The sequence below is a fragment of the Ahaetulla prasina genome, chromosome 3 (assembly GCF_028640845.1).
Source record: "Ahaetulla prasina isolate Xishuangbanna chromosome 3, ASM2864084v1, whole genome shotgun sequence".
Lineage (NCBI taxonomy): Eukaryota > Metazoa > Chordata > Lepidosauria > Squamata > Colubridae > Ahaetulla > Ahaetulla prasina.
This window is the reverse complement of record NC_080541.1, coordinates 186,914,078-186,929,641: the sequence shown is the minus strand read 5'-3', so window position 1 is coordinate 186,929,641 and position 15,564 is coordinate 186,914,078. Positions and strand designations below refer to the sequence as shown.

Here is a 15,564-nt window from a genome sequence, read left to right as displayed (position 1 = left end):
ATCTGAAGATAGCAACAAAAGTGAGAAAAGTAATTAAAAATAAAGGTTGATAAAGCCACTGAAGTGACTTTTGGAAGTGACTATATGTGCATGAAAGCAGGAATATAACTTAAAATAAGTGGGGCAGGGTTTATAATTGTAACAGAAAAGAGATTCAAAGAGCACAAGTTCTATGCATTTCTGCCAGGGAACTAAGTGACTTCAGATTAACCTTTTAGAACTATGTTAAAGACAAAAGGAACATGCAGAATAAATCTTTAATTCTTTCTCTACCCCTTACTGCCCCCTTGTGGACAGTAGGTCATGAATGCTAAAGAGTCAGCGCCATTAGATTTAATTGTCAATGACAACTGCTTTCTTACTCCACCCAACTGATTATCCCAAGCTAACCTAGAAGATAAAATTGGAGGAATATCAACAAAAAGAAAAAAGCCAGAAAAACCAAGTAGAGTGAGAAAAATAAAGCAAAATATTATAGTCTTTAGTTTAGTTTTCTTTTGCACCTCATACAACGAAATTAAATGCTATCTTCAGTGTACATTATAATTATAAAAAAACACAAACACACATACTATAACTCTTTTTGATTCTGTACCTATTTTAAGCTGCCTTTTACTTTCTTATAATTAATAAATGTATCTTTGCAGATGTCCAATACATATTGAAACACCAGTAAAATCCACTAAGTATTTTAGAAGTGGAAAGAGACTAATGAATTAATTATACACACACACAAATACAAACTAATAGAGAATGAGGAGGAGGAGGGCATGAAAGAAGAAAAAAGATACAAAGTGTCTTCTCATCTATACAATAGTTATTAATTGCGGGAATCTAATGAATTCAAGAATTTCTTTTTGAACTTTGGGAAGTACATATGTAGCTCTACAGAAAAGTAGGTTTAAAATAAACATTGTTTTATTCCTGAGTCTTCCTCATCTGAGCTTAAAAAACTGAAAAGATACCATATTTTTCAGAGTATAAGACGCACCTTAGTTTTTGGGAGGAAATTCTGCCTACCAGGTATTCCTCTGGCTAGCGTCCTTAGCCTGGTCAGCTTCAGCACATTAGTTCGCTCGCTGGTTTTGAGGTTATAGCTGGTTGGGGCTAAAAAACAGCTTCTAAAGCACAGCTGATCATCAGAGGGAGCAGCAATTAGAAAAGCAGGCAAAGCGCAGAACACTTCACTCGCAAGCACTGCGTTGGGGTTGAAAATCAGCTTCAAAAACACAGCTGATTGTTGGTGGGAGCTCCAGTGACTAAAGCAGGCAAAGTGAGGAAGGGGTAAGAGAAGGCAGCAGCTGTTCTGGGTAGCCATTTTGGGCTCCAAACACGTCACATTTTCGGGCAGCAATCGGCGGCAATGTGCTTTGGCGATCCCCGCAGCCTTGAAGGGCTCTCAAACAGAGTGTTTGGAGGCTAAAAACACAACGCGTGGAGCCCAAAAACATAAGCCATTGTTGGTGGCAATCTCTGCAGCCAGGAAGACACACGGAGGCCGAAGGGTGGGGGCTGGCAGGTGGGCGGGGTTACATTCAGAGTATAAGACACATCCAAATTTTCAGCCTCTTTTAGGAGGAAAAAAAGTGTCTTATACTCTGAAAAATACAGTACTTATACTGTTCCAAAACTGCTATCATTACTAAGATTTCTGGTATCATTATAGATTGCTGGATTTGCAGTACAAGGAAACTGCTTTTACTAAAATGCATTAAGCGGTTCAGAGATAAACAATCAATCAGAACAGAGCTGGAAAGGACCTTGGAGGCCTAATCCAACCCCCTACTTAAGCAAGAGACCCTATACAATTTCAGACAACTGACTGTCCAGTCTCTTCTTAAAAACCTCTAGTAAAAACCTCTAAGCACCTACAACTTTTGAAGGCAAACTGTTCCACTGGTTAATTGTTCTCACCGTTAGGAAGTATCTCCTTAATTTCAAGTTCCTTCTTTCCTTGATTAGTTTCCATCGTTTCTTGTCCTACCCTCTGGTGCTTTGGAAAATAAGTTGACTCCCTCCTCATTGTCGCAACCTCTCAAATGCTAGAATACTGGTATCATGTCCCTTCCCTAGTTCTTCTTTTTCTAGACTATCCAAATCCTGCAACCGTTCTTCATAAGTTTGTCTCCGGGCCTCGTTTGCACTTTTTCCAGTCTCAACATCTTTTTGTAATGTGACCAAAACTGTAGTATTCCAGGTGTGGCCTTACTAAGGCTTTATAAAGTGGTACTAATACTTCACATGATTTTGATTCTATGCCTGTTTATACAACCAAGGATTGTATTAGGTTTTGTGGCTGCTGCCACATACTGCTGGTGTCAGGCCTGGAAGAGGTTTTTCTGGAACCTTGACAGCTGGCTCATATTTAAGTGATCATCGACTAGGGCTCCAAGCTCCCTCTCAGTTACTGTTTTTGAACCAAGTTTAGCCAAATTGTTCTTGTACCTTTGGTTTTTCCTGCCTGTGTAAAACCTCACTTTTCTCCAAATTAAATTTCATTTTGTTGGATAGGGCCTATTGTTCAAGTCTGTCAAGATACTCTGCCTTAATTATGTGTCCCTCTTTCCATTTTTTACTTTTCCTTTTTGTCTTTTAGATTCTTCGAGATCTTTGTGTAACCATGCTGGTTTCTTCTTGGATTTCTTGTTTTTCTTTTTCAGTGGTATTGTGTTGGACTGGGCTTTTATGATGATATTTTTCAGTTTCCCATGCTTTTGAGCTCTTTTCCCCTTTAGGATTTTCATCCATGGAATTTTTCTTAGGTTCTAATACAGGGGAAATGGTGCAATACTATGAAAATGTGTTTGCCAAGATATCACAGTGCTTGGAGAAAACATGATTATACATTGGCTGAGAAATGAGGTGAAGGAGGAAGCAGCAGAATGAAAAAGAAACGGAACAAAGAGGAATGGAGGAGTTAAATCAATTGAACACACACATACACATACACGCACACATACACATAGAGAGAAACAAAAAGAGGATAACTAGAATAGCAATAAAAATACTTACTTCTTATTTCTTCAAATTCAAGTATTAACAATCTTGATTCCTGTAACTGACTATCTGTCTGTTTTATTTTGTTATCTTTTTTACCATTTTCTTCTTTCAGTAAAGAAATCTAATCAAATAAATCATTGACAAGTCATATTTGCTCAAATTCCATCTGAGTTACATATTCTTGTGTTACACAGAGTTTTTATATGACATGATATAGGAAAAGAAGCAAAGCCAGAAGGTGGAATTAAAGGTGTAGTCTGGAGTCATTACTTTGCCATAAGCAATTCAACCCCAAGTCCCCCCACCCCAAATTTAATTAATTGACCATTAGTTGACTAGATTCTTGTGTATAGATTTGAGAAATAAATCTTCTGAACTGCAACTTAAGCTACGGTACTGATACTTTGCACCTGACACAAGCCATAAGACTAAAATGGAACATAAATTTTCTGAAGTTATATGAAGGTCAAAGTATACACTAAGAATGAAACAACTCACAGTTGATCTCTTAATGACTTATACAGCTAAGTCCCTCCACATTTAAAAGGTAAAGGTTCCCCTTGCACATATGTGCTAGTCGTTCCCAACTCTGCTCATCTTCGTTTCAAAGCCAAAGAGCCAGCGCTGTCTGAAGATATCTCCATGGTCATATGACTAGCATGACTAAACGTCAAAGGCGCATGGAACGCTGTTACCTTCCCACCAAAGGTGGTCCCTATTTTTCTACTTGCATTTTTTACATGCTTTCGAACTGCTAGGTTGGCAGAAGCTGGGACAAGTAATGGGAGCTCAACCCTTTATACGGCACTAGGGATTCAAACCACTGAACTGCCCACCTTTCAATCAACAAACTCAGGGTCTTACCCACTGAGCCACCGCATCCCTCCTCCACATTTAACAGTAAGGAAAAGTTCACTAACCCAGACTTTTTAAATAAAGCAGCGATTTTTATTCTAGGGAGTTCACAATCTCCCTATTGATCTGAATGCAGTGGAGACTGTGACACAAGAGGAGGACAGAGGGAAATAAAACTTCAGTTTCAGCTATTCATACTAATTAAGTGGGAAACCAGTGGTTTTAGTCAGGAGATATTTTAGCATCCACTATCAATTTTAATGCAAGTACATAACTCTCTTCCTGTCAATTACAGCTTTAAGAAAATAAAAATTTTAAGTGGGATTGTGATATAGTATCTGTGTGTGCGTGCGAAATAAGGAATTTAATTTCACTACCTAGCTGGTTTCGTACCTCTCATAGTAATGACATTTCAAATAAAAACTGGGGTGGAAAAGTTTTTTTATCTCTGCTTTCTAAACAGAAGAGTCATGTATTTTTCCATTCCAAGTTGGTACGGTTTGTTTTTTGGCACACATGCATATATGTACATACATGCATACAATGGTTCAACATACTATTCCTGGATTTAATGTGATCTAAAAGGTTGTAGATATTGCTCACTATAATTTAGAGTTATGCACAAAATTTTGCTACACCTTCCCTATTCTGGTATCTACTTCCATTTTGAACTAGTTATTGTGACACAAGTGGTTGACTCCACTTCATTCATTTTCCAGAAAAGAATACACAAGTATCTATCAGAGATGCTTCAATTTGGATTCATGAACCAAGCAGGGGAGTTGAAGTTGATGATAAAAATGGATCTTGGAAATCCATGATTTTTAACAAAACATATATTTTAAATTCTGCTAGTCTTCCATCCAATGTAGAATGGAGATTTCAATAATTTAACACCACCTTTTCTTTCTCTCTTTTTTCAAATGCATTAATTCATCTCTTTACTATGTTCTGATTGTGACCATCTTCTAGGAGAAAACTCCAATTTTCTGTTAAGGACTTCCAACTATATATTATTTTTATTAAAACAAAATGCTCCTAAAAGATTTATTCAGAAAAATAATTTAAAATGTTGATTTATATACATTACTTACAACTAATCTAACAAAAATAAGTAATCATAAACAAACCTCTTTTTCCAAGGAATTTATCTCTCTCTTGTGTTCTTTTTCAAGCTGTTCTATTTTATCAGCTGCTTCTTTTACTTTCAAAGTAACAATAATTTACATTAACATTTAAATTAGTAAAGAAAGTAAAATACCTCATCTCTACAGTAAAGTCCTTCATTTAAATTGAGACAATAATAGACCTATTTTTGTTTGCTAATCATATCTCATACTGATTTCACTGCAACCTCAAATAAGTAACCTGGTCCAAAATACATCACCAGGTCTTGGAGTGGTAGCAGACCAATACTATTTAAAGATGACAGCTGATAAAAATTCATCTCAAGGAACAAGACAGGATGCTTATGCTGGATAGGATAACCTATTGCGTAAATCTTTTGCAAGCTATTGCCAAAATGTCTCACTTTGGGCAGGATTTTCTTAAGCCATTTTAGAAACAAGCCAACATGAGTACATGATAAGAACATCTTTAACAGGAAGTGTGTGTATGGCCTTTATCAGATATAATTCACTTCCTTCTGCTTTATTCATACATACACAGTACACAGCTCTTGGATGCTCCTGGTAGGAGCAGGTGCTTGACTTTGTCTATCTTGACAGTATACTTCCTGTAAATAAATTTCCTTTTGGTTAAAGTTAAAAAACATGCTTCATTAATTTTGTTTAGGCTAGATTCCAATGCTTTCTAATACTCTGCCCAAGATATAACTAGGAGGTGGACTTTTCCTATATACCCTATCCCCCCCCCACATGTATTATTTGTAATGCAGGAGTCCTTGACTTACAACCATTTATTCAATTACTGTTTTCAATTTATGATGCTGAAAAGTTATAACCTCTGCCTGTAGTTACAGTCATTGCAGCACCTACAGTCACATGATCAAAATTCATGCACTTGGCAGTGCACATGCCCTTATGATTTCAGGGGCACTGTGACTCCACCCTTTCTATCTTTCCGAACAATAATCTTTGTAGTGAAGGCAGTTGTTCTGAAGGCTGGAAAGGCTCTTTCAGGAGCTGCAGCAAAAGACAAAAAGATTCAGTAGACCCAGGCATGAAGGAGTGGGAAGGAGGCCAGGGTGTCCCAAGTGTGGTAGGACAGAGAAATTATAGGGAGATGGCGCAGACCTCCAAGGCATGATGAGAGGGGAGAGGACCCAGGCTTCCTGGCAAGTATGCCAGTGGGTCTATCCCCAGACAAAGTCTCCCAGCCTGCAGCAGTTTTCCATGCATCAGTGGTGCTGAGCCTTCCCAGGACGTGCTCCACTCCCTGAGGCATCCTCACACAATATCTCAACAATCTTACAAGATTACAAGATATTGTAATTGCAATATTACAAGAGCAAAAAATAGATTCAAGCTAAATGTCAATCACTTCAAACTTGATTGCAGAAAATATGACTTCTGTAAGAGAGTTGTTAATGCTTGGAACTCATTACCTGACTCCATAGTCTCCACTCAAAATCCCAAAATCTTCAACCAAAAGCTGTCTACTATTGACCTCACCCCATTCCTGAGAGGACTATAAGGGGCATGCATAAGAGCACAAATGTGCCTACCGTTCCTGTCCTATTGTGCCCTTCATTATATCCAATTAATATAGTTGATGCATAATTTTAATTATATATATATATATATATATATATATATATATATATATATATATTGCGTTTGAAAGTCTCATTAAGTCATCTTCAGGCTTCAGCTTGGTGCTTCTGGGAGCAATGTGTGATTGCTCCCAGAAGCACAAGCCTGAAGATGGTGAGACTCGTAAATCCAGCGCCAAGACACTTCCAATTTACACCGTGAAAACCTCAGAAAACAAAAATATATATATATATATGAAAGTTCAAACCCCACTAGCAGTTAAAGGAAGAAACAGCTGCGATCACATTGCTCCCAAAGCAGGCTGAAGCCTGAAGATGGCGAATGAGACTTCGTCGAAGCGTCGCCAAGACACTTCCAATTTTACGGGAGAAACAACCAAAGACCTATATATATATATATATATATATATAGGTCTTTGGTTGTTCGGGTTTCTCCGTGTAAAATTGAAGTGTCTTGGCGACGTTCGACGAAGTCTCATTCGTCATCTTCAGGCTTCAGCTTCTGGGAGCAATGTGATCGCAGCTGTTTCTTCCTTTTAACTGCTAGTGGGGTTTGAACTGATTGGGTGGGAGCTTGGCTGTGCTCTGATTGGATGGGGTTTTCTGTGCTCTGATTGGCTGGGGTGTGTCCTGTGTTGGTGGGGGCTTGGTTGTGCTCAGTCTAATCTGTGCTGCAGGGGGATTTGAGCTGGTGAGCTGCACTGCTGCTGTTTGGCGTCGTGGTGGTGCTACATCTTCGTAGTGGGTGTCAGTCTGCTGCATGTATGGATTGGAGGGGTTTGAAGTGGCTAATGTTGCAGCTGCGGTCTGGCTTCTGGTCCTTGGTCGTGCTTCCTGATCAGTGTGGGTTTGGGTGTGCTTTCTGGGTGGATGTGTGGTGGTGACATCCTGTGTGGACCTCGTGAGTGTGGGTCTGGTGTCATTCCTCGTGTTAGGGACACGTTTGTCAATAAGGGCAGGTTTCAAATGGCTGGTAGGCGGAGGTATCATCTCGCTTGTTCATGCTGTGTGGGCGTTTTTCTATCTCGATGGCTTCTCTGATTATTCTGTTGTTAAAGTGTTCAGTTTTGGCGATAGTTCTGGTCTTTTTAAAGTCAATATCGTGTCCTGTGACTTTAAAGTGTTGGACCAGGGAAGAAGTTGGTTCCTCTTTTTTGAATGAGTTCTTGTGTTCTTCAATGCTAGCACTTATTCTTCTGTTGGTTTGTCCAATGTATGTGGTGGGGCAGGCGGTGCATGGGATTTCATATACTCCTTGATTTTCTAACTCAATTTTGTCTTTGGGGTTTCTTAGGATGGTGGATATTTTTTGGTTTGTGCAGAATGCTGTCTTGATGTTATGTTTGTGGAGGATCTTGCTGATTCTGTCTGTGGTGCCTTTTATATATGGGAGGAGGGCTGTGCCATTTTCTTGCTCTCTGTCTTGGGTTTTAGTGGGGGGTTCTTTTGGATTAGTTTGGTAATCTTATTTCTCTGGAATCCATTGGATGTTAGTACGTTTGTGAGAGTGTGTAGTTCGGTTTTTAGGTGTTGTTCGTCAGCTAAGCATTTTGTTCTAGAGATGAGTGTCTTGGCTACGGAGTTGATCTGTGCTGGGTGGTGGTGTGAGAGTGCATGCAGATAGCGGTTTGTGTGTGTTTTCTTCTGGTAGATGGTGTGTCCTAGGGAGCCATTGGGTTTCTTGTAGACTAAGACATCTAGGAAGGGAAGTTGGTTGTTAACTTCTGTTTCCATGGTGAACTGTATTTTGGGGTGTAGGCTATTGAGGTGTGTGAGGAAGTTTTCAAGTTTTTCTTTCCCGTGTGGCCAGATTATGAAGGTGTCGTCTACATATCTGAGCCAGAGTTTGGGTTTGTGATCAGATTTTTCTAGTGCTTGGGTTTCAAAGTGTTCCATGTAGAGGTTGGCAATGACAGGTGAGAGGGGTGATCCCATGGGTGCGCCTTCTATTTGTTTGTATTTTTGTCCGTTATAGATGAAGTATGTGTTGGATAGGCAGTGGTTGGTCAGATCTAGTATGTGCTTGGGGGGGTTATATTTGTTTTGGATAGCTGTCAAGGCTTCTTTGATTGGCACTTGGGTGAAGAGGAGTATGACATCAAAGCTCACGAGTAGGTCGCTGGGCTGTAAGTTTTGTTTCTTTATGATCTCTATGAACTGGAATGAGTTTTTTACGTGTGAAGCGATGGATTCTGCATAGGGCTGTAGTTGTTTGGCGAGAAATTTGGCTAGGTTTTGTAGAGGTGAGCCTATGGAGCTGACTATGGGTCTGAGTGGAGTTCCTTCTTTGTGTATCTTGGGGAGGCCGTAGAGCTTAGGGCATCTGGATGATTTCTCTCTGGGAATGATTCTTTGTTGGATTTCTTCGCTGATGGGGAGGCTTTTATTTTGGATCTAGTGGTTTCCTAGGTAGGTGGTGGGGTCTGTTTTTAGGGGCTTGTATGCAGGGTCTTGGAGTAGGTTGGTTAATTTGGTTTGGTAGTCAGATGTGTTCATAACCACCGTGGCGTTGCCCTTGTCTGCTGGTAGGATTATTATGCTGGTATCTTTTTTCAGGTTAAGTAGTGCTGTCTGTTCCTCTTTGGGTAAGTTGCTTTTGGGTGGCTTGCTGCTGCAGAGGATGTTGGTGATTGCGAGTCTGATTTTGTTAGCGTCATCGGGGTTGATTTTGGTCAGGCTGGTTTCAACTCCCCATATAATGGTCTCAGTGGGGATGTATTTGGGAGTGACTGCAAAGTTGAATCCTTTGGAAAGGACATCGGTTTCAGCTTTGGTGAGGATCCAATCTGAGATGTTATGCACTGTTTGTTTCATGTGTTGCTGTGAGGGTGGAGGGTTTGTTTCTGGCGTTCTTGTAGTCTTGAGTTTGTTGGTGTGCGTGTCTGTCTTGAGGGTGGTCTGTGTTTGACTCTCCAGACGGCAAGTTGTTTGGATTTGTCCCAAAGTGCGGGTGCATCTTGTTGCTGAGTTTGAGGTGAAGTGTGAGGAGATCTTTGTTGATTTGATCTAGGAGGAATCTTTTGTGTGAAGTTCATTTCTGATTAAGGCCAATTCTGTTCTTTTTAGGATGCGTTTGGTGGCTGCAGAGTTGGAGTGGAATTTCAATTGGAAGCATTTGGGGATTAAATTTTCATCGCGGCAGTTTCGTAGGAATGCGAGGTCACATAAAATGGAAGCTCTTTGGACTTCTAGTTTTTCATAGGTCCTGGTCAGATGGTGGATTTCCTCCCGTGAGGTGCAATATTTGTTTTCTGAGGTTTTCACGGGTGTTTGTATATAGGTCTTTGGTTGTTGGGTTTTCTCCGTGTAAAATTGGAAGTGTCTTGGCGACGTTTCGAAGTCTCATTCGTCATCTTCAGGCTTCAACCGTGCTTCTGGGAGCAATGTGTGATCGCAGCTGTTTCTTCCTTTTAACTGCTAGTGGGGTTTGAACTGATTGGGTGGGAGCTTGGCTGTGCTCTGATTGGATGGGGTTTTCTGTGCTCTGATTGGCTGGGGGTGTGTCCTGTGTTGGTGGGGGCTTGGTTGTGCTCAGTCTAATCTGTGCTGCAGGGGCATTTGAGCTGGTGAGCTGCACTGCTGCTGTTTGGGTTCGTGGTCGTGCTACATCCTCGGAGTGGGTGTCAGTCTGCTGCATGTATGGATTGGAGGGTTTGAAGTGGCTTATGTTGCAGCTGCGGTCTGGCTCCTGGTCCTTGGTCGTGCTTCCTGATCAGTGTGGGTTTGGGTGTGCTTTCTGGGTGGATGTGTGGTGGTGACATCCTGTGTGGACCTCGTGAGTGTGGGTCTGGTGTCATTCCTCGTGTTAGGGACACGTTTGTCAATAAGGCAGGTTTCCAAATGGCTGGTAGGCGGAGGTATCATCTCGTTTGTTCATGCTGTGTGGGCGTTTTCTATCTCGATGGCTTCTCTGATTATTCTGTTGTTAAAGTGTTCAGTTTTGGCGATAGTTCTGGTCTTTTAAAGTCAATATCGTGTCCTGTGACTTTAAAGTGTTGGACCAGGAAGAAGTTAGTTCCTCTTTTTGAATGAGTTCTTGTGTTCTTCAATCGTGCACTTATTCTTCTGTTGGTTTGTCCAATGTATGTGGTGGGGCAGGCGGTGCATGATTTCATATACTCCTTGATTTTCTAACTCAATTTTGTCTTTGGGGTTTCTTAGGATGGTGGATATTTTTTGGTTTGTGCAGAATGCTGTCTTGATGTTATGTTTGTGGAGGATCTTGCTGATTCTGTCTGTGGTGCCTTTTATATATGGGAGGAGGGCTGTGCCATTTTCTTGCTCTCTGTCTTGGGTTTTAGTGGGGGGTTCTTTTTGGATTAGTTTGGTAATCTTATTTCTCTGGAATCCATTGGATGTTAGTACGTTTGTGAGTGTGTAGTTCGGTTTTAGGTGTTGTTCGTCAGCTAAGCATTTTGTTCTAGAGATGAGTGTCTTGGCTACGGAGTTGATCTGTGCTGGGTGGTGGTGTGAGAGTGCATGCAGATAGCGGTTTGTGTGTGTTTTCTTCTGGTAGATGGTGTGTCCTAGGGAGCCATTGGGTTTCCCTGCATACAAGCCCCTAAAAACAGACCCCACCACCTACCTAGAAAAAACCACTAGATCCAAAATAAAAGCCTCCCCCATCAGCGAAGAAATCCAACAAAGAATCATTCCCAGAGAGAAATCATCCAGATGCCCTAAGCTCTACGGCCTCCCCAAGATACACAAAGAAGGAACCCCACTCAGACCCATAGTCAGCTCCATAGGCTCACCTCTACAAAACCTAGCCAAATTTCTCGCCAAACAACTACAGCCCTATGCAGAATCCATCGCTTCACGTAAAAACTCATTCCAGTTCATAGAGATCATAAAGAAACAAAACTTACAGCCCAGCGACCTACTCGTGAGCTTTGATGTCATATCCTCTTCACCCAAGTGCCAATCAAAGAAGCCTTGACAGCTATCCAAAACAAATATAACCCCCAAGCACATACTAGATCTGACCAACCACTGCCTATCCATCACATACTTCATCTATAACGGACAAAATACAAACAAATAGAAGGCGCACCCATGGGATCACCCCTCACACCTGTCATTGCCAACCTCTACATGGAACACATTGAAACTCAAGCACTAGAAAAATCTGATCCTGAAACCCCAAACTCTGGCTCAGATACGTAGCGACACCTTCATAATCTGGCCACACGGGAAAGAAAAACTTGAAAACTTCCTCACACACCTCAATAGCCTACACCCCAAAATACAGTTCACCATGGAAACAGAAGTTAACAACCAACTTCCTTCCTAGATGTCTTAGTCTACAAGAAACCCAATGGCTCCCTAGGACACACCATCTACCAGAAGAAAACACACACAAACCGCTATCTGCATGCACTCTCACACCACCACCCAGCACAGATCAACTCCGTAGCCAAGACACTCATCTCTAGAACAAAATGCTTAGCTGACGAACAACACCTAAAAACCGAACTACACACTCTCACAAACGTACTAACATCCAATGGATTCCAGAGAAATAAGATTACCAAACTAATACAAAAGAACCCCCACTAAAACCCAAGACAGAGAGCAAGAAAATGGCACAGCCCTCCTCCCATATATAAAGGCACCACAGACAGAATCAGCAAGATCCTCCACAAACATAACATCAAGACAGCATTCTGCACAAACCAAAAATATCCACCATCCTAAGAAACCCCAAAGACAAAATTGAGTTAGAAAATCAAGGGTATATGAAATCCCATGCACCGCCTGCCCACCACATACATTGGACAAACCAACAGAAGAATAAGTGCACGCATTGAAGAACACAAGAACTCATTCAAAAGAGGAACCAACTTCTTCCCTGGTCCAACACTTTAAAGTCACAGGACACGATATTGACTTTAAAAGACCAGAACTATCGCCAAAACTGAACACTTTAACAACAGAATAATCAGAGAAGCCATCGAGATAGAAAACGCCCACACAGCATGAACAAACGAGATGATACCTCCGCCTACCAGCCATTTGGAAACCTGCCCTTATTGACAAACGTGTCCCTAACACGAGGAATGACACCAGACCCACACTCACGAGGTCCACACAGGATGTCACCACCACACATCCACCCAGAAAGCACACCCAAACCCACACTGATCAGGAAGCACGACCAAGGACCAGAAGCCAGACCGCAGCTGCAACATTAGCCACTTCAAACCCCTCCAATCCATACATGCAGCAGACTGACACTCACTACGAAGATGTAGCACGACCACGAAGCCAAACAGCAGCAGTGCAGCTCACCAGCTCAAATCCCCCTGCAGCACAGATTAGACTGAGCACAACCAAGCCCCCACCAACACAGGACACACCCCCAGCCAATCAGAGCACAGAAAAAACCCCATCCAATCAGAGCACAGCCAAGCTCCCACCCAATCAGTTCAAACCCCCACTAGCAGTTAAAAGGAAGAAACAGCTGCGATCACACATTGCTCCCAGAAGCACGAAGCTGAAGCCTGAAGATGACGAATGAGACTTCGTCGAAACGTCGCCAAGACACTTCCAATTTTACACGGGAGAAAACCCGAACAACCAAAGACCTATATACAAACACCCGTGAAAACCTCAGAAAACATATATATATATTCTTCAAGATATGCTGTTTTATCTATGACATTTGTTTGTGTATACTGTTGTGACAAAAATAAATAAATAAAAAATCTGGATGACTGCTTAACAATCGTAACTGGGAGAAACTGGATTGTAGTTGTTGAATGAAATGGTCATATGGGCATTTTGCATAATGCTTTGCTCAAGATTCTGGTCCCAATTGTGATTGTTGTCAAGATCTACCTATATCTCTTTCTATTAAAGTTATAAAGAGCTACTTCACTAGTTTGTACTTAGATTACATTCCTTGTCTCAAGGAACTCAATCCAACAGAAATCTCTGATAAATTCCACATATAAATTTTGCAATATGTTCCACATTTTGAATGTCAATTAATGTCTCAACAAAATAAGTCTACTATATGCTTCATAAGTATTTATAATAAAGAGAACATAACAAACAGGATACAAGTAATTTCAAAATCTCAACTAAAATTATATTTTGCAAGTCTCTTTTAATTGTTCAAGATGACTTATGTAGCATTCATACAGGATCAAATAAGAAAACAAGAAATAAGATTATATAATTCTCCAAATCTTAGTGACTATTTTAGTTTGGTAGTTTATTATGCATCACACATATGCCAGATACAATATTCTTACTTTTGTAATACTTTTCCAGTCTGATGTTCTCTGCTTCTACACGAAGTTCTTCAAAAGCCTTTATCATTCTCTAAAAATGTATATAAAGTTGGGTAAAAATAAATGTTCCAGAATGTCTCATGATATTAATATTATATTCAATCATTGATATTTGCCTGCAATACTTTATCTTCAGGACTAATCACTGTCCATCTTTTTCTTCATTTTTTAAAATTATTACTTTTTTTAGATTCCATTTGTTCAAGCAATAATGAAGTTATTATATATAATACGATGGCATACTATTTATTAGGAATTAGTGTGGTATGGTAGTAATGATAGATACGATCAATAATGAGAATTCCATGCTCATCCAGAATCAGACCAGGTGGTTAGGTAGGATATAAAGGAAATAAATCAATAAACTCTTTCCAAAACATTAAAACAGAATAATGAAATAAACAGTCAAATAAAGCAATAGCACTTAGATTTATATACCGCTTCATAGTGCTTTACAGCCCTCTCTAAGTGGTTTACAGAGTCAACATATTGTTCCCAACAATCTGTTTTAGTGACTTCAGAAGGATGGAAGGCTGAGTCAATCTTGAGCCAGTGAAAATCGAACTCTTGGCAGTCAGGAGAATTAGCCTGTAATACTGCCTTCTAACCACAATGCTACCACAGCTCACTGGTCAATACAGTCAACTATATTTTCACTGAATTTTTTGTAATTATAATTAAAAAAACAAATAAGGGAGAAAGGTCACAGCAATTTAGGTATTGATGCATCACCACAATCACTTTCTGCTTTTTGAGGTACCATTTCTTCCATCCCTAGCTAAAAGATCATCTAATGGCCTCAGGATCCAGCTATAGGGGCATTACTAAACTACAGGTCTATTTTAAGTATTTTCAGTGTATTACCTCAATGTTATTGTTAAGATCCACATACATTTGTCTAGTTTCTTCTCGTTCACATTCATCTTTAAAAAAATTAATGATATGGTAGAGTAAAAAATGTTAGAGTGTCAAATAAAAGATATCAGTAATAACAATACATAATTCAAATTAGAATTAAATTAGGATTAAATAGTAGGTGTTTAGGACAGAAGAGTTTATAATCTGTCATAATAAAGCAAGTTTTTCTGATTGTTCTATCAATTATATAAATTTTATTTTATAAAATGCTTTCCCACCTATGTTCTTTACATTTTTGAATTGAATGTTGGAGAATTATTATCATGGTTAGCCATGTAAACAAACAAATGATTCTTCAAACAAATCAACCAGAGTTCTCCCTTGAGACACAAATGACCCAGTTCAAGTTACCATACTTAAGACACATTATATGAAGACTTAATCTCTCGAAAATTCTATAATGCTGGGAAAAGTGGAAGAAAAGACAAGAAAGACCACTAGCAGCAATATGGGTACACTCAACCACACTGGCGGATTTATGAGATTGGGATTGGGAACAGATCCTCTTGGAGAAAATCTACCTATGTGAGAACTCAGAACTAACATTGACTTAAAGGCACATAATCTATCCATCTATCCATCCATCCATCCATCCATCCATCCATCCATCCAATGCTGAACCAAGTAAGCAATTTTAATTTAAAACACATTTTTTATTTTATAAGTAAACTCCTATTTAGGCATGATAGTTCTTGAGGAACTGACCAGCCAAGTAGTAGTTCTGAACATAAGGATGACCTTATAGTATATGTAATAAAA

At 39.9% G+C, this 15,564-nt stretch overlaps 1 protein-coding gene across 1 annotated transcript in view; it reads right to left on the bottom strand.

Moving 5' to 3' along the window:
- SYCP1 (synaptonemal complex protein 1) overlaps nt 1–15,564 on the bottom strand; it is an 83,842-nt gene that overhangs the window by 56,921 nt on the left and 11,357 nt on the right. Inside the window, exons 9-12 of the mRNA XM_058176686.1 lie at nt 14,752–14,810; nt 13,849–13,918; nt 4,986–5,059; nt 3,013–3,121 (exon numbers count right to left, since the gene is read on the bottom strand). Of these exons, the coding sequence (XP_058032669.1) occupies nt 3,013–3,121; nt 4,986–5,059; nt 13,849–13,918; nt 14,752–14,810 (312 nt within the window). The remainder of the gene's footprint in view (nt 1–3,012; nt 3,122–4,985; nt 5,060–13,848; nt 13,919–14,751; nt 14,811–15,564) is intronic.